The following is a 24,373-nucleotide window of genomic DNA, read 5'->3' on the forward strand; positions in this document are numbered from 1 at the left end:
TGCTATACCATGTTCTGTGCAAGGCTCACAGTGTGTTTACAAAGAGAGGAGCAATCCCTCCTCCTCCTTTGCAGCCAGTGAGAGGCCTTTTGCAGGGGAACTGGTATTGTTTTGCTAGTGCCTGATGTAGGCAGCACAATACAGGATGCGAACATCCCTTGCACAGTCAGATCTCTGCTCCATAGATATTTTTCCAGAGCCTTGGCATAGCCAGGACTGGGAAAGTGTAAGGGCAAATTCAATAAGAACAAATGCAAAGTACTCCATTTAGGAAGGAACAGTCAGTTGCACACATACAAAATGGGAAATGACTGCTTAGGAAGGAGTACTACAGAAATAGATCTGGGGGTCACAGTGGACCACAAGTTAGATATATGAGTCAACAGTGTAACGCTGTTGCAAAAAAAGCGAACATCATTCTGGGATGTATTAGCAGGAGTGTTGTAAGCAAGACATGAGAAGTAATTCTTCCACTTTACTCTGCGCTGATTAGGCCTCAACTGGAGTATTTTGTCCAGTTCTGGGCACCACATTTCAGGAAGGATGTGGACAAATTGGAGAAAGTCCAGAGAAGAGCGACAAAAATGATTAAAGAAAACACGACCTATGAGGGAAGATTGAAAAAATTGGGTTTGTTTAGTCTGGAGAAAAGAAGACTAAGGGAGGATATGATAACAGTTTTCAAATACGTAAAAGGTTGTTACAAGGAGGAGGGAGAAAAAATGTTTTTCTTAACATCTGAGGATAGGACAAGAAGCAGTGGGCTTAAATTGCAGCAGGGGATGTTTAGGTTGGACATTAGGAAAAACTTCCTAACTGTCAGGGTGGTTAAGCACTGGAATAAATTGCCTTGGGAGGTTGTGGACTCTCCATCATTGGAGATTTTTAAGAGCAGGTTAGACAAACACTTGTCAGGGATGGTCTAGATAATACTTAGTCCTGCCATGAGTGCAGGGGACTGGACTAGATGACCTCTCATGGTCCCTTCCAGTCCTATGATTCTATGACTTTAAATCTGGAAGATTCACTGTTCACAGATCCTCCTATTCCTTCATTGGGGAGGAGAAAGATCGGCAGCGGCCACTCCAGCCATTGGGTGAAGTGAGGAATTGTCTCTTGCCCCTCATTTAAATGCAGCCACCCCCGGGGTGGAACACAGCAGTCGTTTGATAGCACAATACAACATAAGACAACAAGAGTAAACAAATTAAATATGCAGTTGAAAGTGGAGGAGGAATTTCAGGAAGCCAAACACAGCTGGCAGGTTTGAAAGTGGCTACTGGGGTTAATGCTCCAGATTTTATTAAAAGTGCCTTTGGAATATCGATGACCACATGTGGTCAGAACTTCATCCAAAACATGGTATCTCCAGAAGGCCAATGCCGCTTAACATTGCACGGGGTATTGGGTCAAGAATGACGCAGGGGGAAAATTGACACCTTCTGTTTCACCAGCACAACTTCCTCCAGTACACCTGGGAGTTCTCTGGCGATCACTCGTTCAAGTATTTACTTAAGCCTATGCTCACTTCACATGTGAAACCGAACGCAATCAGAACACAGAGTGATGTGGCTGTGGGACTTAGCAGTAGTACTAATGCACTGGCACCTGTGAGGCTCGAGAGGGCTAGAACCTGGGTTTGCTAGTCCTTTGGCAACTGCTGCATTCAAGCCACCCCTTGATAACTCTGGCAGCGCAGTGATAGACAGCCTGTGAGCCTTGTGGGCCCAAGAACTATAGGACAGGCTACCCATAAAGGACCTGACTGGCAGTGGTCCTGGGGTCCTTGATTGGTCCAGGCGTACTAATTAAACCTGGCGGGGACACCAGGAAGTTGTCTGTGCAGCTAGGTGGATCCCCAGCCAGCGGCTGTGACAGACCCTGCTCCTTTGCCTTGTTTCTGATTCCTGGTCTTTGGTTCCAGCTTCGGTCTGATGCTTGGCTCTGGTTCCTGGGCTCTGGTTCTGACCCTCAGCTCTGGTTCTGGGCCCCTGACTCCAACTCCATCCACTCAGTCTGAGTGCTCACACTCTGGCTGTGATAGCGCCCCAAGAAGGAGCAGGGCCCCATTGTGCTAGGCCTTGTACACGCAGGAAGACATGATCTCTGCCCCAACGCCTCACAGTCTAATTCATGAGGCAACAAATGGTTGTAACAAACAGTATGGGTTATGAAGAAGGGAAGATGAGGGTAGCAATGCTAAGAATAGGTACAGGGGCTAGCTATAAATAGGGCCTCATGGTTCTGGGTTCTCAGACATTTAAAACATTGTACATGATATAGGCTTAAATAAATATATCAGCAATTCCCACCAGGCCTTTATGTAGCCATTAACATTTGGCAGCTGACTGTGGGCACAAGTGAATAATACCTCAAGGGCAGGACTGAAAGGTGACTACTGCATGATGTCAGTGGATTAATATGACTAGACGCAATAGCAGAGTCTCCTCTCTCTTCTGTCGGTGTAAGTCAAGAATAACTGCCCTCAAGTCACCACATGGGTTACATTCATTGGCGCACAGAGGCTGCATTGACCCTGCTGCATAGATGCAGAAGGAGGGGTTAGTAGCTGGTCAGAGGAAGGTTCATAAGACACAGGAGTACACAAATTCAGCAGGCCAAGCTTTGCTCCTACTTACACCAGTGTAAATTTGGAGTTATTCTATTGATGGCAATGGAGTGATTGAGGATTCACACTGCTGTAAGTGGGAGTAGTACTTGGTCAATTGGCTCTTTGTAGGTAGCATGACCAGATGTCCCGATTTTATAGGGACAGTCCTGATATTTGGGGCTTTTACTTATATAGGCTCCTATTACCCCTCACCCCCTGTCCCGATTTTTCACATTTGCTATCTGGTCATCCTATTTGTAGATGTGGCATGAAGGGGCTGGGGTCACTTATCCAGTTCACAGACTGGAGTAGCAGCTGCATTTCAGCTCCATTCGTTGGCTAAGGGTTGACAGGATAGTCTTCATCACACCTAACGTCCCTCCTACACTTCATAGGCTTTATGTGGGTAAAGTCAATTTCTCATTAAATGCTTTTATGTATTTTCTGATCCTGGACAATAATCTTGTAAATGAGTTTCCAAAACCAATAATAACTGACTGTAGCAAGGATACATACACTGAGGTATTTATAGAGTACAGTATGTGCCTCCTCATTCAATCAAAATGTCGACTTAACAGAAGCACAAGAACAGCAACATGTACCATGCATCGATTCCCCGGTTTCACCAAAATCCTGTGTGTGCCAAGCTTTCACTGTATTTCCTGGAGTATATGGCTGAATGGGATTGGGCTGCATTGCAATATATACAATATTGCAATACATAGGAAAGTAATCTTTTCACTTATAACAATGACATAACATGCTGGCACTATATGGATTCCTCATGCTATGAAGTGCCAAAATAATCCCTTCAGTGGCTCATCATTGTCCACTTACCCCACACAGAACAGAGCCTGATCTACAATGATGGCATTTGCAAAGGGGGTAGCATGGCTGGAATAGATTCTGCCATTCGCACTCAGGCTGAGTAGTACCAGGAAATGAATGGGACCAGTAGCGCAGTAAGCTGCTATTCAACGTGAGTAAGGATGGTGGAATCTGGCTCATAGTTCATCAGTCAGAACAGAGCCAGTGCTAGGCATAAGCAGACTAAGCAATTGCTTAGGGCCCCGAGCAGCTCAAGGGGACCCCCTATTAATTATTAGTATGTGTTGTGTATGTGGGGGAGGGGGGAAGGCAAAAATATTCTGGCTTAGGGCCCCCATAGGCTAACACCGGCACTGGCAGAAACCATGGCCACACTACATAAACAACCCCCCTCTCTGGTGGTGGCTGGCTAAAAACCAAAACATTATCCTGAATGCCTAAGAAAAAAATATTTGAGAAACAAAACTACATGTGATAATCAATCATTCTTATAACGCTGGATTCAAAGCTACATTGCCACTCGTCACATCTGCAGTACAAATACTGTAGGCATGGCGGGGTGGGGGAGTGGAGTGGGGAGTGGATGATGTTTCTTATAAGTTGCTCACTCCTAAAAGGCTGAAAGTGATTGATGTGAAGCTGATATTAGCCATTCCAAACTAATAGCGCCAGGTTGATGTATAATAGTGCTATGCTCTGTCAGATTTGCGTGTCGCATGGCAAGCACCTGACTTAATGTGACTTCAGATGAAAAATGAAGGTAGTGGAATAGTCATTGGTTATAGAACCTTTCACCTCTAGTTCACTTGTTCTAATCCAAACCAGGCTGTTAGTGACAGAGACTTGTTACCACCTGGTGTCTCTTCCTCGTGAAATGAAACTGACTCAGTCCAGTTCCCAGTAGGCAGATCTCCACATTACAAAAACCAGCATCACAATCAGACCCCCTTAGTGATAGCATAAGCAGAGAGGCTAAGGACTGCATGGACGTGAGATTCTCTCCCCTTGAATTGGTGCCTCCAAGCCAGAAGAAGTGATTGGATGGGTCACTGTAGGGAACCTCACACTGCTGCTGCCCCGCCAGTTTGGTAGCTAACGATAAGCGTTCGCTTCCCAGTTCTGTTCACCTGGCATCTTTTATAAGTATTAACTGCACTTTAAAAATGAAAGGAAAAATCGTGTCGGTGACAGAGCAATGACTGCCCCCAATGGTCTACACAGGGATTGACAACCTTTGGCACGCGGCCCGTCAGGGAAAGCCGCTGGCAGGCCAGGATGGTTTGTTTACCTGCAGGGTCTGCAGGTTCGGCTGATCGCAGCTCCCACTGGCTGGGGTTTCCTGTTCCAGGGCAATGGGGGCTGCGGGAAGTGGCGGCCAGCACATCCCTCAGCTGCACCGCTTCCTGCATCCCCCACTGGCCTAGAACAGTGAACCGCAGACAGTGGGAGCTGCCATCGGCTGAACCTGTGGATGCTGCAGCTAAACAAACTGTCCTGGCCCGCCAGCAGATTTCCCTGATGGGCCGCATGCCAAAGGTTGCCGATCCCTGGTCTAACAGATCATGACAGGAAGTGATATGAGATCACTACGGCATTCCCATTGCAAAATTCACTGATGTTGACAGTCGTGTTAGGAAAATACTTTTGAACAAACTGAGGCTTGGAATTGTGGCTTCCAGGGGATTTTCTATGCTGCCTTTTGACATGTTATGACATTTGCACAAGGTGAGGTACAGGAGAATCAGCCTGTAATTGACACTCAGTTTAATCATAAGTGTAAGTTCTATCTCATTTTATTTCTGTTAACCTTATGAAAAAGAAATTCTTTCCCCTCTTGGGACTATTCACTCAGAACAGCCTCATGATCTACTCCGCAGTCAGAATGTGCAGCCAGCTTCTGAAGTGACACTCTTCATTGACTGCCAATTGAGCACCAAGGCCAACACGAGTTCAGGGTGAAAAATGGCACTACAAATAACCCTTCAGTGATGGCAGATTATGGTCAAGGTGTTTTGTCAGTCATTTAAAATGAGAGATTCTCTACCATTACAGGCCAAACATCCCAAACTGGATGCCTAACCTTTGGTTCCTGAATCCACATTTAGGCGCATGATTGAAAGTGGCCTCATGTTCAGAGGAGCTGAGCCCTCCAGTTCCCACTGATTTCCCACCTACCCAGCTCTCATCATTGTAGCTTACACTTCTCTGTATGTTGCTTTTCCTGCTACGCCCCTTTGGTGTGTAAATGACACTCATTTGACACACCCACTGACTTGATGCATTTACATTCCTTTACTACTTGCACTTGTTTCCTGCACCCACTATGTCTGATGTGTCAGTTATACCACCACTAAATTTGGCTCAGAACCTTCTGTGGGAGTTGCACCTGTTTACAGGTGGTCTGAATTTGGTGCTAATACCTATGCTCAGATTGGCCACAGGTACTGGTTCACATGGGACATCAGAGGAGACTTTGCAGAGCTGGCTTTGGGAAGGAGAGAGGAACTTCGCTAGTGCAGGTAAAGACAAAGGGAAGCAGGCTCTGTAAAGCCACTACGTTCCCAGCCCCATGCCGGTGGGAGGGGGAATGGAATGGGGAGGGCGTAGCTGTGCTGTTGAATGCACGTGGCACGCTGTATAGATCTTGCAGTTTACTCTCTCCCTCCGGAGGGAGTGGATCCAGAGGGAGAGCACAATTCTCTCAGTCACAGGTTCCCTCCCAGGCTGCTCCTGAAGCAATGTAACAGCATGCTGCCCCTTACTCTGGCCTTGTGCAAAGCCGTGACTGAACCCTGTATCTAATGCAGACAGTGTATTCCAAAATAGCGGCTACACAATGACATTGTAAAGGAGATGCAGAGAGTACAAAATAGTCCCATCTAATGAACTGTAGCCTTCCATCAGAAACAGACTTTCCACACAAAGCCTCCAGGCGCATGCCCTCAACTACTATACAAATGTCCAGGCTTCACAGATACATTAGGGGTGCTGGAAATGCCTTATTCTGAGCAGGACAATACAACTTTTCAATGTTTGGTTTCCTAATTCTCTTCCCCCATAACATGTGGCTTCAGAGTGAGATGACAGCTGGATCAGTTTTCCAGAAAAGTCTGCTCCTGCATGGATTGTGCACCCCAAACTCCCACTAGCATGGTTTGTAAAGAAGACAGGGTTAGGGTCTTCCGGATGAATGAGTGATTTGGGGATCATAACTGTGGCCACTATATAGCATTCTCCTCACAATTGCAGACAAGTAACTCCCATGAAATGTACACCATCAACAGGAGAATGTGCTCCCAAACCAATAATGATGTTCTTGTTAATAAAAGGAAAGGAAAATAATCTATGCCATGAAAAAGGATACAGATGAACTGTAGATTCAAAGCCTGGTCTTTCCATCTTCCTGAAGGCTGCTGCTTACAAATGTAATGCCCTTTCTCTCCTGTGATACCAATCAGCCACTCCTCCTCTTTCAAATCTTTCAAATTTTCAAAATCTGTGATGTATTGAGGACTGTGCTAGAATTCCAAGCTATTGCTTTAAGACAGAGGGGGTGGGGTGTTCCTCGGTCATGCTTGCAGCCTAGGGGGCTCTGTAGCATAGTGGGTGTGATCAGAGTCAGTTTGAAAAGAGACAGCTTAAAGCAAGTTGTGCCTTTTTGTTTTAGGGAGCAGCAGGTTTTATTTCTCTGTTTTGGGTTTCTTGTCTGTTCTGAATTGTAAGGAATAAAGTAGTGTTACGTTGCAACCTTCCAGCAGGAGTATCCTATGATTTTATTTAATTTCTCTCTTTGTAGGCTGTGAAACATAACAGCTCCCTTAAAACACACAGCATCTGCAAGACCTAGCAACATTAAATCATCAAGCATTTTGTGTGTGTGTGAGAGAGAGAGAGAGAGAGAACACTAAAAGTGCATTGCTTGATGTTTTGGCTTTCAATGCATGGTTTGTTTGGTCTATATCTGCTTTAGACTGTAAGGTGCAGAGACCTTACTTTTTCTATTTGTACAGCACTGAGCGCATTGCCTGCGCTCAGCACATAATAAACCAAATCTTTTGAAGAATCACAAATCCAATCTAGAGTTATATTCATTGGGTAGATCTAAAAGTGAGAGAAGTTGGAGCCTGATTCTGATCTCAGTTTACCACTATGTAAATCCAGAATAGTTCTGCTAAGGTAATGGCATTACTCTGGAGTTATAGTAGGGTAACTAATAGGAACCTGGCCCAACGTGTTGGATTGCTTACAAACTGCCACAAGCTACATACAGAATAGCTTTCTTTCCTGGTCTGAGTGAGGAGTAACTAACTATTGGAGCAATTTACCAAGGGCTGTGGTGGATTCTCCATCACTGGCAATTTTTAAATCAAGATTGAATGTTTTCATAAAAGATCTGCCGTAGGGATTAGTTTGGGGGAGTTCTACAGCCTGTGTTCTACAGGAGGTCAGACTAGATGATCACAATGGTCCTTTCTGGGCTTGGAATCTATGCGCGTTATCTTCTGGCTTAGCACTGAAAAGCCCACCTTTCATTCCACAGGAGGTATAAAGTTCCTTATTCTAAAATAAAAACTCTCTCTAAGCACAAGCCTATGGACATACTGAATGAAATCCTGGTCTTATGTAAATTCATGGAAAAATTCCCATTGACTTCAACAGGGTCAGAATACCACACATCGGCTGTGAGGACGCTGGGATTTCTGGACCTGTAACTCCCAACAGGTGACACTCTGGAGCAGTTACGCTACATCTAAGCCCTGTCTACACTGCAGCCTTCACCCTTGCTTCCATCTGTGAAGCTGCACTCACTGGGTATTATGGGTTTAAAAAATACTGGTCTAGACAAGTCTGAAGTATAGATCCTTTGCACGGCCCCACAAAACATATTGCTGCCTTGCATGTAGTCCTGGGTAGGCCACATTCTTTCAAGAACCAGTTGCAAAACAAAGTAGTTTTAAGAAGAAACACTCACATAGCTAATCGCTGAAACATAATATTCCAGAGTGTACATTATTAATTATGGTTGTTATTTCTTATTTGCATTGCGGTAACACCCAGGGGCCCAAGTCAGGATCGATAATGCACAAACACATAATAAGAGACCATCAAAGAGTTTAACCTTTAAATGAAGACAAGAAGCAACAGACAGGTATAACAAACAATCAGAGGGCAGGGAGTCTGAGGTTGAACGGGGATAGCAAGCACATGGTAGCTAGTGTCAGGTCACTGAGGTGAAAAGTGAACACATAAAATAGATTACTGTAGTCCCTACTGCCCATCAACCAAGCCATTATCAGCTGGGAGTTTCCCACAGGTGTCATGAGAGCACTGGGTATACTAGAAATGAGCTAGTGGTCTGACTATCTGAAGCTTTGCTGTATAGCGAGCTGCTTCCTTTGCTGGAGAAATGGCTTCTAGACGAGAACCAGAAGTCCATTAGCAAACCCAGGGCTCCAGGAGGACAGCCTCATTTTCACTGGTCCTCCTCACATCTTTAACAGTAGTGGAATCAAAACCCACCTGACTCCAGTCTTCCATTCTCATACTGCGCTGGGTTTCCAGAGGTGCTGCTATACTGTGGGAAAGGCTGATTACTGAAGAGATTGTCACACAGTAGGCTGCGGCAGAGCTTCTTGAGGAAGCGCAGGACATAGCCAATGCTGTTCACTACTGGCAGGCTCAGGAGGTGCTGCTTCCCATCAAACGAAGCAGAAACTGAAAAGCAAGTGAGGACAATTCAGTACACTCAGCGATGCATGGGAGCAAAACAGTTTGAGAGGTCTTTTTAATGGCATATGAAAATGGTTCCAGGCAATGTTTGTTTTGGTTGCATAGAATATTTTCCATAGAGAGGGATCTGAACCACAACCCTAGATCCAGATCCACATTTTGCAGCTGACCCTGACCTCTGTAACGATCTAACCTCAAACACTAGTCCTGCCAGGACTTTGATGAAGATCAGATCTGAAGACAAACTTTGTGGCTCAAGTAGTGGAAAGTGGGGTGTGTGACTGGGAAGCATTTGAAGAAAATATTTATGTAAAGGAGTTAGGCTGGAAGGAGGTGAAGTCTACAGCCTGAAATTGTGTTGGAAGCCTCACTCAACTTCCTGCCAGAAGGAGGCAATTGGGTGGTGAGCGAATGAGGAGCTACTTCCTGGATAAGGGCTTCAAGTCTCCTAGATCCAGGAAGTTCATCTGCTGAGATGACTCCAAACAAAGGGTGAAGGTTCCCACTCTGCTTCCCACTGGAAGGACTCATGTTCCTCGGTGCTTCTTACTGGGAGTGGGAGATTATGGGCCAGATCCTCTGCTGATGTAAATCAACATAGCTCCATGAACTTCAATGGAGTTGTGTCAATTTATATCAGCTGAGGTTCTGAACCAATATCATTTTTTAAGAGTAGAAACAGCTGATGGTCAGTCCTGATGGTCACTCCTGTCCCTTGTCTGTTGCTGCTGGGAGGGAAGGAAGAGAAAAAAAATCGGAATAAGGTTTTCAGCTTTGGTACTTGAGTTTGATTCTAATCAGAAGACCTGAGTCCAATGAATTTTGCAGTCCTGGCCCACGGGGCGATTCCCCTCAGTAATGTTAATGAGAATCGTGCTCACGCAAGGAGAGAAGAATAAATGAACAGTAGAAACCTCGCACTACACTGCACGGCTCACTGCTGATTTGCATGTTTTCAGGAAGGAGTTAGAATAATTTTCTGAGTGTATCTGGTGTCTCTCAAGAAAGCTGTAGCTGGAGTTAGAGTGCCCAAGGGAAACAAAAGGAGTAGAGAGGAATCATTAAGTGCTGCCCATCAGGACAGAGCTCTAGGTCACAAAGCGGAGGGAGAGTCTCAGTGATAGGGCAAAGCTGGGGTGGTCCTTGCTATGCAGGTTGGACTGGATCCTGAGTGATTTCAACCTTACTGCTTGCTTGCAGCTCTCTATCTTCAGGAGCTCATTTGAAAATTATTATTTTTATTTTATTCCGTTGTTCCAAAGCTGCAACCCAAACCTCCTGCTATATAAAAAATATTCATGCTAAGCCTTCAGTTCACAGTGATCTCCACTCTTAGCTGCCCCAGACATGGGCCCAAATTCTATTCTCTATTCTTCACTGGGGTTCCATGGGTGTGGCTGAGAGCAGATCTGGCCCATCGATTGTACACAGAGGGCAATCTTGTACCATTGAAGTCAATGGGTGTTTTACCTAGGAGTAGTATTTGACCCACCCATAACGCATATAGCTTAAGCAAATGGATAATGCTGTGTGTCACTGTAAAATTAAATTTAATTCACAGCCCATGTTAGTCCAATCCTTTTGTTTCCCCTGTACTGCTTCTTTTCCCACCGTTTGATTAAAAAAAACCTCTTGAGCCAAGAAAAAAGTGAGAAGACAAAAGGAAACTAATTTAAAATGAGATAGGAAATTGAAGTGCTTTTGATGTTTGATTTTTACTGGCTGCTTTGTTGGGCCAAACAAGTGACATTTTCAAACACATGATGTGTTCTGTCAATATCAAGAACTAGGCTGTGTAATCATAGAATATCAGGGTTGGAAGGGACCTCAGGAGGTCATCTAGTCCAACCCCCTGCTCAAAGCAGGACCAATCCCCAACTAAATCATCCCAGCCAGGGCTTTGTCAAGCCTGACCTTAAAAACCACAAAGGAAGGAGATGCCACCACCTCCCTAGGTAACCCGTTCCAGTGCTTCACCACCCTCCTAGTGAAAAAGTTTTTCCTAATATCCAACCTAAACCTCCCCCACTGCAACTTGAGACCATCACACTTCACAGCATTCCAAAAACAGATCCTGTAGTCTCTTGTGCCAATATACTGTATGCCTGGGGCCTAATTCTAATCTCAAGTCTGTACAATTCTATTGACTTCAGTAGAGTTACTCCTAACGTCTATGGATGGAAATGAGGCTGGCCCAATGATCTGAATAACGCTGATATGACCTTGAGATTTAAAAGAAAGGTTATGATTTTATAGCACTTTCAGATTTATTGCAAAGCCTTTTTAAAATGTTTTACCTGACACCATCTCGCCTCCATAGCCCTGCTTGACAAGCGAGAAGACAGTCTTTTGCTGATGTGCGCAGTCAATGCATGCCTGCACTGCTTGCTGGAGGACCATGGAAGGTCTTTCAGGCCCAAAGTGATCTGGAAGCTGTTGCACTTTTTTCCTGTCGAGGTATGGCCCCATGTTTGCCTGTTTGTTGACGTAAATGCACACTGTAGGACACAAAATCCCAACACAGTTGTTAAAAGATATTAACATCACAACCAACCCTGTTTTCTGGTTTTGTATATTTCATGATATTTAATTAAGAGCCCTTTCCAGTGTGAAATATCATGATGCGCAGTGACACAAATGACTAAATGCTGCTGGTTTTACTCCCATTGGATGAGTAAAGCAAGCAGAAATTGGCCCTGTATATATTTGGATAAGTGATGACAAGTCACCTGCAATTAAGGAAGTTCCTGAAAAAATGGCTGAGTCATGTGCGATACTAAAACCATCATGCTGTGCCAAGTTCTGTCTCTGTGCCAGCTCACAGGGACTGTCACAGACTCCTGAGCTCAGACTCCTTCTGCTTCTACCTGATTGTGTCATATGACCAACGACACTGTGAAAAGTTTCTCACTTGGAGTGAAATTAAGCCTGGAGTTTAGAAGCCCCACAGGAAGGCCCTCTGCACCATTTTAAGATCCGCAGTGGGGCTGTGTATGGGAAAGAGGGTGAGGGCAAGCTAGAAATGTGATCTGTACACCTCAGGGGTCCTGCATGCAAGCCTCAGAAAGGTGGTCGCTAGGGGCGATTTCTGGGCAGAGTGCGGGGCCAACTAGGCCCCAGGACTGTGCACACAAATTACTATCCTGCAACAGACACTGTCTGGGAGATTTACGTGTTGAGCCTTTCCGAAGCAGAGGTGAAGAGACCTGCAGACTGGGCTGCCTCCAAACTCCTCAGGAGCCATCATACCCTGCAAAGGCAGAATAGTTCACTCCACACACTCAGCTGCCCCCATCCCAAGCCTTCAGAGAAGCGAGGGCGAAACTTTGCCCCTATATTGTAAACCTTTTGAATAGAGAAGTAGAGAATAAGGATAACAGTAATAGGATGAAGAGAAGGAGGACTTGTGGCACCTTAGAGACTAACCAATTTATTTGAGCATGAGCTTTCGTGAGCTACAGCTCACTTCATCGATGCATCCGATGAAGTGAGCTGTAGCTCACGAAAGCTCATGCTCAGATAAATTGGTTAGTCTCTAAGGTGCCACAAGTCCTCCTTTTCTTTTTGCGAATACAGACTAACACAGCTGTTACTCTGAAACCAGTAATAGGATGGGTAGCTCCCCAACAGAGGGCGCTGCTGGGACTAAAGCTGTTTGTAGGCAGCCACACGTTGAAGCGTCCTGCAGCACCGTTTTGTAAAATGGTTTATAATGTAGTTAGGGGCCCCAGCTGTACCAAGGCAATCCTTGTTAGCACCTGGCTAGCAGGAGCCTTGTTTAAGCATGCGGAAGGTTATCTCAGGTTCCGGGTGACTATCGATGAGCCCGTGGTGAGTAAGACCAGGCCTGGGTAAGTCTAAAGTAAGATATATTGTAATAGCTGACTGAGTGTGCTGGAGTTCTGATCTTCCAGGCAATATAACATCATCCTCTGACAGAAATCGGGTCTGTGACAACAAATATCAAACATAGCGGAGGACATGGTGACAGCTGTGTAATGTTGGAAGGAATGTACAGTTTGCATCACCCTAATGAAAATCTAGTGCTAATGTCACAGTGCACTCTAACGGTTATGATATAGCCACTCGTACTGAACAACAGGAAGGACTCCAGCAATAAATCCTGGGCAAATATGAATATAATAGCAATAATACTTAACACTACATAGCGCTTTATATCTTCACAGTGCTGTACATAGAAAGATGCAATATAGTTAAAAATATAAGCAGGGTGTATGAGCTATGGAGAGCTCTTAGACTATAGATTTACTAATCAAATACAACATAAGATATAATACAGTGGTCCCCAAACTTTTCAGGGTCGCGCCCCACTTTACCCCTGTGCATGCCCCCTCTAGAGCTGGGGCTGGGAGCAGGGCTGTGGCTCCTGGGAGGAGTGGGGCCCACGGAGAGGGATAAGGGGTCCGTGGCCAGGGCTGAAGCTGGAGGTGGGGCCAGGGCTGGGAACAGAGCCCTGGCCAGGGCCCGAGGCTGGGGGTGGGGCCAGCAGCGGGGCCGTGGCCAGGTGTGGAGCTGTGGCGGGGCCATGGTCGAGGGCTGAGGCTGGGGCAGGGCCAGGAGCTGGGGCCACAGCTGGGGGTGGAGCCAGAGCAGAGCTAGCAGAAGAGCAGAACTGGGTGGCACTCCCTCTCCACCCTCCATGGGGGCTGGCCCAGGCCCCGCCGCACCCCCCACAAAACGTTCATCCACCATTGGGGAACCTCTGATAGAACAGAATATCAAGACTCGATTTCTATCTGTCTTTGTGTTTCTGAATTTGACTCTGGGATCTGTTTCATTTGCCTAAAACTAGATTTGGTCATTTGCAGCACCCAATTCTTGGTCATAAGAATGAATAAGAAGGATCTGGTGGAAGGAGGCGTCTCCTGGATAACATTTAGTCTCCTAACATTCAAGAGACTTAGAGGGAATTTTTCAAAAGGGCCTAAATGATTTAGGAGCTCAAGTTTCATGAACTCTGTTCCCAGCAATGCCACAGACTTGAAGAAGTTACTTCACTCGTTGGGCCTCACCTTAGCCTCCTGTAAATTAGGAATAGCAATATCTATCTCACCAGGGTATTGTGAAGCTCTGTTTTTTAATATATGTAAAGCACTTTGTGATCCAGAATGTAAGGAATTAAATAAGTGCAAAATATTATATTCTTATTAGAATGCTACCAAAGAAGAAGGGAGATTTTTTCTTTGCATGCCTGAGCTAAGGAGGATTTTTGGTTTTGTTTATATCTAGCATTATCAAACCTGTTTCTGTATCGAAGTCTCAGGATAAATCCACCCTCCTCCAAATTATGGGCTGATTCTCCTCTCACTTAAATGGTTACTTCTGATAACTCGAACATCAGTGGGAAGAGAATCAGGCCCTTATTTTCCATAAATCATTAAACCTTGTCAGATAGAAAGGGCCAGACCCTCAGCTGGTATAAGTCTGCGTAAGTGACTTTGATGGACCAATGCTGATTTACACCAGCTGAGAATCTCACCCAGAGTCCTTAGATCACATTCCTCCCTCTCCAATAAATGTAAGTTTCTTCTTTTCCCAAAATTAAGTTCACACTACACCATTGATTCCGGTTATTGTTTCATCAATGCCAGTGCAACTTTGATATTAGAAATGCAAGTGCACGGGAGAGGCTGATATATTTATTCATGGAGAATAGATTTGAGATCTGTTCCAAACCTGGATTAAAAACACAGAAGCAGGACTTCTATACATGGGCCTGAGTCTCCACTTCTCTGTACCTTGTATAGGTATTCACACCTATTCAAAGGGTGTATAAAATGCTACAAAATCAGAATGATATTGTTTTACCTGAACTTTGCACAGGTGGAAATGACTATACAAAGTGCAGTGCAAAGGAGAATCAGGCCCACTGACTCTCTTAACCAACCCTCAAACTACTCAGTCAAAATGTACACGTAGGTGCTGGAACTAGGGGTGCCTCCCCCCGGCTTGAAGTGGTTTTCGTCAAACACAGTGTTTACAGTTTGTTTCAGTGGCTCTCAGCACCCCCACTGCACAAATTGTTCCAGCACTCCTGAATGTACAGTCTTATAAAAAGTTACAGCTCACAAGGCAACATGCTCCATCTCTGCTCTGTGTGTTTAGCAATCAGTTTAGTTGGCAAACGTACTAAATCCTTCAGTCTGCATTTTTCAGGGATTAAGTTTGTTTTAGAAAGCACAAATATCTATCAAACTACTGTACCTTCCCACTGCTTTGCAATGCGGCATTTGATTCAACATACCAGTGAGAGCTTGTGGGGCAGCTGAATTGGGTATTGTAGCTGCATCCTGAGGGATTGAACTAATATCAGGTTCTGGTGTGCTTCTTGGAGGAGAGATTGCTAAAGGAGTCATCAGAACACGCGACTTCAGCTGCAAGACATAACCAATTTGGGTAATGAAAATATATACAGTGCATTTTATTTTTATCCCTCACATTTCACTTCCACTGAACTCCCACTTATTAGCAATTTGCTCTTGCATCATTTTACTTCCAGCCAAGAGACTCCTTTCACTCTTTGAAAGATAATGGACTAAAAGAAACTGACATTGATTTGCAATGAGCAGTAACACTTTAAGTAGCAGGATACAGTATTATACCCCCACTGTGTACTTATTTACACTTGAGCAAAGTGGGTATAAAATCAAACACATTGCAATGGGGCATTTTACACACATTCTACTCAGGTTTAAATAACTAGCCAAGGCTCAAAGCAGCAGAGAATCGGGCTCTTTTTCTACATAGTAAATTAGGGCCAAGTTTTGCTCTCAGTTACACAAGAGTAAATCGGGTGCAAAACTCAATGACTCAAGTGGGGCGAATGAAAATAGGATGACTCTTAACATGGTTTACGGGTTAGTATCATGTTTTTACTATCTAGTAAATGTCAGTTGCTATGTAGTTACACTTAGTAATTCTGCTAACTTGTGGTACGATTTTGAGACAAAGAGTTCATCTACACAGCAGAACAAGAACTGCTGCAGTGAGTCTCAGAACCCAGATCAACTGACTCTGGCTCACGGGTCTCACACTACAGGGCTAAATGTAGCAGTATAGATGGTCAGGCTTGGACTGGAGCCTGGGCTCTGAAGACTGGCAAGGGGAGAGGGGGTTTTTGCTGGGTAGACATACCCATAAGCTCTGTGAGTATTTACCGTGTAATAATACAGTGCAATTACCCTGCCGATGTCGATCCAATCAAATGATGGCTGGTTACCTTGTAATTAAAGAGTACTGGCACGATGATATATGGGCCCTGAAAGCATCACCCTCATTTTGTCTTTTGGTATAGTGATAAGCTTCAAGAGCACATGACTGAATATTGGCTATTCTCCAGCACACGAAACGCTGAATTCCACATTCTACATCTGCCAGTTCAAGATCTTCTTCTTACAACTGATTTTTCTTTGTTTTTAATGGACAGACTACAGAATGCTAGAGAACAATGGTTTGGGGAAAATTAAACAGCTTTAACATCCATACTCATTATAAGGGATGTCGCTGCCTACGAACCTTCACCCAAACCAGCGAAGGGGTGCAAAGCGTCCTTTAGGCTCTGCGGAAGTCGGCACCATTCGCTGCAACCCCAAACCATGACCAAGATCTTGTGCAGAGACAGACACTCTTCGATAAAGACTTGTCTTGTCCAACAATTTATTGGTAAGACAGGTATCTGCCAATGGCTGCAAATGCTTAAAACAGCCACCACTTTGTTTCATCACGGTGGTAAAAACAGCTGGATCAGGAGTCTGATCCGAAATCTACGGAACTCAATAAGAGTCTTTCCATTGTATTTCATGGACTTTGGATCATGCCCCAAATACAGACTCATTCCAATTATTGCTTCAGCATCTCTTGAGCTCAGTTGTGTAATAATACCACCATCTAGCTCTTCTAGTGCGCTTTTCGTCAGTAGGTCTCAAAGCACTTTACAGAAGAGATCTATATTATTCTCATTACTTCCTCACACAGCATACAACCATCCTGTGGAACTCATTGCCAGGGATGTTGTGAAAGCCAAAAGTATAGCTGGGTTCAAAAAAGAATTAGATCACTTCATGGAGGATAGTTGTATCAATGGCTATTAGCCAAGATGGCCAGGGATGCAACCCCATGCTCTGGGTGTCCCTCTGACTGCTAGCAGCTGGGACTGGATTACAAGGAGTGGATCACTTGATAATTGCCCTGTTCTGTGCATTCCCTCTGAAGCACCTGGCATTGGCCACTGTCAGACGACAATTTACTGGGCTAGATGGACCAGCAGTCAGCCCTAGGATGGCTGTTGTTACAGCTGAGAAAACCAAGGCACAGAAAAGGGAAGCAACTGGCCCACAGTCACCCAGCAGCAGAGCTGGGTGACTATGGGCCAGCTGAACCCATGTCTCCTGAATCCCAGGCCAGGGATTTATCCACTAGGCCACACCACCTGCCCTAGAAGCAAATACTTTTGTTCTAAATAAAAAAAAACAACTTCCTGTTGCAGTTGGAGCAATTTCTGTTGGAACTATCTACCTGACCCAGCCTGCCATACAGCCAATCACCCCTCCTTAAAACACACTTCTTCATGAGGTTTCTAAAACCTAGTCTTGCTCCAGAATGCTTGATACAATATATACCTAATAAAATCAAATCTAAACTTCATCACTGTGTTCTTTCTTGTACCCCAGCCCCCTCCGTTGTCTGATTAGATTGTGAGCTCTTTAAGGCAGGGATTTCATCTCCTTGCTAGCTGGAAAGAGACAAGCTCATTTGTGGTACTATAGAACAATAATACTACTGTGATTACTTTTCATTCAACCTTACTGTGAAGACACAAAGCAAAAGTCCCTGCATTTGGTATACTTAGTGGCCCTTGGTGCAAAATCAAAACCATGGGACTGACTAGCACATTCAAAGGAGCTGAAATATTTATGAGATGATTGCAGAGTTACTATTGCCTACTTTTTTTTGGCCAGGTTCCTGGGGCAGCAGGATGCACACGTGTGGGCATGAAATATTGTATATTAGCATTTTGTACAGTGGCTCACATAGCTCGTTGATTAAATGGGCTACTGTGATGTTAGTTGTGTCATTATTCATTACGATAAATAATGGTCCATATATAGGACTAGAGGGGTACCTGGTGTTTTATAAACAAGTAAGATGATCAATGCCACTTAAGTTGATGGAGGAAGAGGGGGGTTAAACATGTGCTAAAAGTTAAGAATTGGTTAAGTGCTTTGCTGAATCAGGGCCTAATTGTTCAATCCATTTCTGAAGCATGCTAAGCTCTTGGACCTGATAAGATCTTGTGGCAATGAGCTCCACAGGCTAATTGTTCATTGTTTTAAAAAGCATTTACTTCACCAGTTTTAAATTTGCTGTGATATCAGGTTATAAACCATGGTTTCCTGATTTAAGTCAATGCACAGGTCAGGCCTGCAGGGAGCTAGGCAGGTCAGGTGATTCATTCTGGTCCATTCTCTAGCAGCATTATGCTTAGTTCAACACTTAGAGAACCTTTGGGTGTTAAAATTAGAATTGAGAAAGTTTGCTCAGAGCCACTGGTGATTTTTAAACCATTAAAATCAATGGTGGTGGGGAGGAGGAGGATAAGCGTTGGAAAGTCTTAAGCTGGAGCTGGTTTGGGGTTTGCAGAATGTGGTAAGGCAGAAAGTGAAATTGTTACTTTATCCATGGTAGTGTGGGTTGATGCTACAAAACTTATAGTGTCCCTCATGCTGGAGTTCTGTGCTCCTTCTCTCAGTTAGGGTTGCCAGCTGTCTAATTGCACAAACCCAAACACCCTTGTCTCTCCCCTGCCATGCCCCTGCCCCGAGGCCCTGCACTTCCCCGAGGCCCCGCTCCCCACTCGCTCCATTCCCCCTCCCTCCATCTCGCTCTCCCCCACCCTCGCTCACTTTCACCTGGCTGGGGCAGGAAGTTGGAGTGTGGGAGGGGGTGAGAGGTGCAGGCTCCAGGTGGTGCTTACCTCGCGTGGCTCCTGGAAGTGGCGAGCTGTCCGGCTCCTAGGCTCAGGGGAGGCCAGGCAGCTCTATGCGCTGCCCCTGCCTGCAGGCACCACCCCCACAGCTCCCATTGGCTGTGGATCCCAGCCAATGGGAGCTGCGGAGTCGGTGCTCGGGGTGGGGGAAGTGTGCAGAGACCCCTTGGCCGCCTCTGCACCTAGGAGCCAGAGGGACATGCCAGTTGCTTCTGGGAGCTGCATGGAGCCAGGGCAGACAGGGAGGCTCCCTTAGCCCCGCTGTGTCGCAGAACTGACTTGTAGTGGCTATTAAAATCTGGAGTGGTTTCAGTAGCAACCAGGAGATTGATTCCGATTCCAGGAGACTCCCAGCCAATCTGGGATGGTTAGCAACCCTACTTAGTCTGATTTGGTTTGTTTGTTTTTGTTTTGGAGAAGGGGTACCCAAAAGTGGTATTTTATTTGTGGTTTGGCTGTTTGTCCTTCTTAGTGTGTCACAGCAGGCTGGCCTCAAACTTGACTCACACACGCTAGTCCCCCGCAACCCCCAAGAGCTCAAGCCTCCTGAATCACTTTAACAGGAGCCCTTTGTGAGGTGAGCGCTGCAGATCTGTCAGCTTATGCATCTTTAATGTTTTCTTCTGCATCTTCATCCTAGTCAGAGTATTCAGGCTGGTGCTTAAGAGGAAATAAACAGGGTACTAATCCACTGTGAGCTCACTCGTTTGGAGGCCTCTGTCTTTCTTTCTTTCTTTCTTTCTTTCTTTTAGTGAACAGTTTTCTGCAAATCTAATTAAAACTGAATTTGCACTAAAGCATCGAGGTACAAATAAATGCTACTTCTAGGGGGAAGGAAGGGGGGAATTTTATACTTAGACCATAATAAAGTAACAGCAGGGTTACAGGAGATGATATAGTAACAGTGCTGCTGAAGCTTAAATGCCTTTGGAGACTGAGTATCTCAGTCTGACTTATTGCTGTCCATGAGTCTCTGAATATTTAATACTAACACTCTTCTTTTCTTGGGCTGACTCTGTTCTTTTGGAAATCTAACCAAACCCATGACAGACTGTGAGTTTATGAAGAAAATAGGGCAGATGTAGAAGAAAAATGAAAAACAGAGAGAGCCAGACAGTCAGAGCAAATGTGTTGAAATGGTGTAGAATATATGGAAAATCCTCCCTGTAAATCATTCAAATATATTTTATGCACAGAGTCAAAATGAAAGCTCATGAATGATTCGTGGGACTATATCTAGCCATGCCCCAACCAATATGACAACAGGTTCGTGGAAATGTCAGAGCAAATGATTCGAGGGCAGAATGTTCAGTAGTTAAACCAATCCAATGGATGATACAGTATGTAAATTAGATCCATGCCCTGATCGTATATTTCTTATTCACGCATAAGTGTCATTGATGTCAGTGAGCATTTTACATAAGTGGTACAGTACATTTAGGCTTAAAGAAAGGCACTGGGTTGAGTCACGGGGTGTTTTATTAATATAGCTAACCCATTACTTATGCCACCATATGCTGAGAATTAAGACCGAAAGAGAGGGAAGGCATTCTTAGTTTTCTAGGCAGATTCTCTGTCACAATGTATAGTGCTTCAATGGATCCTGAGCCCATCCAGCCAATACAGATTAGAGCAGTCTTCAGACTTCTCCAGCTTGCACTGCTGACAGAAAGCCTCTTGCAGTATGCTCCCCTCCTCTGGTCCACTCACGTGCGCAAGCACAACAGAGACATAGCTGAGGATCTGGCCCCAAATATGTATTGTTACTAATGTTCAGCACGTAGGAACAAATTTTCAAAAGCTTTGCCAGGGGATTGAGCTAATGTTTTGCCATTGGTTTTAACGAGGCCAGGATTTGACCAGTTGAAACCAATGGACATTTAGCTTGAGTAATCTTTATAGGACTGTGGCCTTTGTACACAAAGGATGAAATGCTGTCCCCATGGAAATGAGGGGGAGTTTTATCATTGACTTCACTGGGGCCAGGATTTCACCTAATAAGTCTACACGTACAAAAGCATGCAGTCTATTTTGTCAACAGTCTGTCTATCTGTCTTAGGTACTTATATGCCCTCCCAGCCATGGTATCTGAGCACCTCACAATCCTTAACATGTTATCCTTGCAACTCCCCTCTGAGGTAGGGAAGTGCTATTATCCCTATTTTACAGGTGGGAAACTGAGGCACAGAGAGACTAAGGGTAACATTTAAAAAAATGCCTAAATGACTTAAGAGTCTAAGTGCCATTTTCAAAAGTGATCTAGGCAATTAGAAGCATGTCTACACTGCAATTAGACTGCTGTGGTTGACCTGATTCGGACTCGGGCTGAGGGGCTGTTTAATTGCGATGTAGACCTATGGACTCAGGCTGCAGCCGGAGCTCTAGGACCCTCCCACCTCGCGGAGTCCTAGACCCAAGGCTCCAGCCTGAGCCTAAATGTTTACATACAATTAAACAGCGCCTCAGCCCGAGCCAGCTGGCGTGGGCCAATCACAGGTTTGTCCTTGCAGTGTAAACATACCCTATGTTCCATTGCCTTTCGGTGAGACTTCAGCTCCTAAGTGGCTTCTGAAAATGGAACTTAGGCTCCTAAGTCACTTTGGTACCTTTGAAAGTGTTACCCTAAGTGACTTGCCCAAGGTCACACAGGAAGGCTGTGGCATAGCAGAGAATTAAACCTGGGTCTCCTGAGTCTCAGTCCAGAACCCTTACTGAGGGACCATCCGCCCTACACTTTTGGACACTTCTGGGACACATTTTTCCTCTAGGAATTCCTACCCTTTGAAGACCAAGGGAAGCAAATTAATACCCCCTTCTAAGTAATAGTAAGAGTCTATTTCTGCAACTTTGCCTCCCATTGAGTAGTACTTATACTCATGAGGTGTCATGTTGGTTTCAATGAGATCACACAGATGAATAAGTGCTACTCAGCATCACGAAAGGTTGCAGAACTGGGCTTTCAGGCTGTAATCCTGCAACTGGTTCCCCAAAGTGGCACCACGTGGAGGCTTACTGAAGTCAATGGGGCTCACTGGCTAAGTAGGTTCAAGGGTGCACCTTTGTAAATCTGACTGTGGGATCAGGGCCCGTGCTTGTTACACAAACTAGAGATATTGCCAGAGGTCTCCAACCAGAAGGTAATGAAAACTAGAGCTGGGAGAATTTTTTTTCAGCAAATAGTAAATTAGATAAAAAGGGTTTTTTTCAGATGCCAAAACTATTTGCAAAGTTGGGATTGAATCCGATGAATAATATTGTACGGCGGAAAAAAAGATTTTTTTAAAAAGTCAAAACAGTTTGTTTCAGCCATTTTGAAACACAACAGTTTGACTTTTTGTTTCAAAATGTTTCATTTTGAAATTTAACTACTTTCTTTAAAACAAACAAGCAAATAAAAAGGATAAAAAATACCCCCAAAAGGACATCAAGCAAAAACCTGAAAAACATTTGTTTCAGGTCAAACAAAACATTTCATTCAACCTGAAATGATTTTTTTTTATTGTTTCAGCAAGAAAAACAGGAAAAAGTCAGTTTTAATTCAAAGTGAACCAAATTTTTTAATTGAAGTTTTTGGTTAGGTCTGTGACTCCTCCCCGCAACCCTCCTAAAAAAATCAGCCATTCACTCAGCCCTACTGGAAACATACTCTACCATATACTGTGGTAACACCCCATGGACGTGGAATGAGTTATGGGTCAAGTGTCAGCATTAACACTTCACTCCACCATTTGTCATGATTTGCATCACAGCTTTAATCATACAACCATAGAATATCAGGGTTGGAAGGGACCTCAGGAGGTCATCTAGTCCAACCCCCTGCTCAAAGCAGGACCAACCCCAACTAAATCATCCCAGCCAGGGCTTTGTCAAGCCGGGCCTTAAAAAACTCTAAGGATAGAGATTTAATGTAGCTTAGACATCACTTCTGATATATTTATACAGTGACTAGGACAGCAGTACAAAGAGACTACACCCAACAGGATACTTGTTCCCTTTAAGTGAAAGAGCAATATGTCAAGGGCAAAAAAAGTGAGACATATCAGAATCTGTTTAACCCTCTAAATTACTTGAGATAAGAATTTACGGCAACAGTCATCACAATCAGAAAGGAAAAGCATTTAGAACAGGAGGAAAACATCTGATGAAATCTTAGAATAAGAGCGATGCTGAATGAGCAGTGTCTCAGGGAGAAAATTTCACTGGATGATGGGGCACGTTGACATGAGGTATGGGACTTTCGAAATTCGTTGACACTAAAAGCAAATAGCTGTCTATGTAAAAAAAGTCCATGGGTCATTAGATTCTACATTGTGTATGATACAATGTCTTTGTTGTTCAAATCTCAGTCAAAAATAAATTTAAATCCAGGCTGTAAATTCATAGTTTGCTAAAATTCAGAAAACATTTGTCCATCTGTTCTGTAATAATGCAGCTCGCTGGTTGCTATATCGAAGTTGGTTGTCTGCCATTTGGGCATGGAGTCGCTTTTAAAAATGCATAGAAGTCTCATGGTATCAGAAAGTCATACAATTTGTGAGCTAATTAAATCAAGCGAGAGCTACGCATCACAAGATGTAATCTTTGACTGGCGCTCAGAGTGTGTTTTTATTGAGAGCTGTGCACTTCAGCAGAGGACACCGTATACACAGAGTCTTAGCAGAAACATTGCTTTGGTGTGCAAATCCTATAAAGCAAATAAATAGCATGAGGCCAGATGTGTTGAACGTTACAGACTGTGAATGTCAACTTCAGAAACTTAAGCCAGCAGCTAGAAAAAGATGTCTTATTTCTGTCCTTCCTGCATCAAGAAATAGCATTGCCCCTACAGATGCCATTCACACACACTGGAGGCCAGAAATGATTGCGTTAAAGCAGATCCCATAAATAATGAATGATCTCCAATTCATTGCTTTTCTTTCTTCTCCTAATGCTGCCAAGAAATGTGGAGCCACTGAGACCCAGGAGAGGGAATGTTTTTTGCCAGACCATCCTCCGCTAATTATGTAAAACTCTTATTGATGCTCAGTCAGAATGGAGGAGCAGATCTATGGACCTATGATAATGTATACAGCTAAGGCTCTGTCCCTGAAGGTGTCACTGCATGGAAAGTGCTGAGGACTTGGACAAAGTAATGAGACTCCTCAACTCCCACTCAAGGGAATGGAGATTGGAAGAAGAAATAAAGGAATGTTAAGGCA

General features: G+C 44.4%; 1 protein-coding gene across 1 annotated transcript in view; it reads right to left on the reverse strand.

The window, feature by feature from the left end:
• The window catches only part of SCML4 (Scm polycomb group protein like 4), a 103,106-nt gene that overhangs the window by 27,445 nt on the left and 51,288 nt on the right, over positions 1-24,373 (reverse strand). Inside the window, exons 3-5 of the mRNA XM_077811699.1 lie at positions 15,435-15,564; positions 11,467-11,667; positions 8,960-9,154 (exon numbers count right to left, since the gene is read on the reverse strand). Coding sequence (XP_077667825.1) covers positions 8,960-9,154; positions 11,467-11,667; positions 15,435-15,564 — 526 coding nt within the window. The remainder of the gene's footprint in view (positions 1-8,959; positions 9,155-11,466; positions 11,668-15,434; positions 15,565-24,373) is intronic.

This window comes from Eretmochelys imbricata, chromosome 3, assembly GCF_965152235.1.
Source record: "Eretmochelys imbricata isolate rEreImb1 chromosome 3, rEreImb1.hap1, whole genome shotgun sequence".
NCBI classification, from domain to species: domain Eukaryota; kingdom Metazoa; phylum Chordata; order Testudines; family Cheloniidae; genus Eretmochelys; species Eretmochelys imbricata.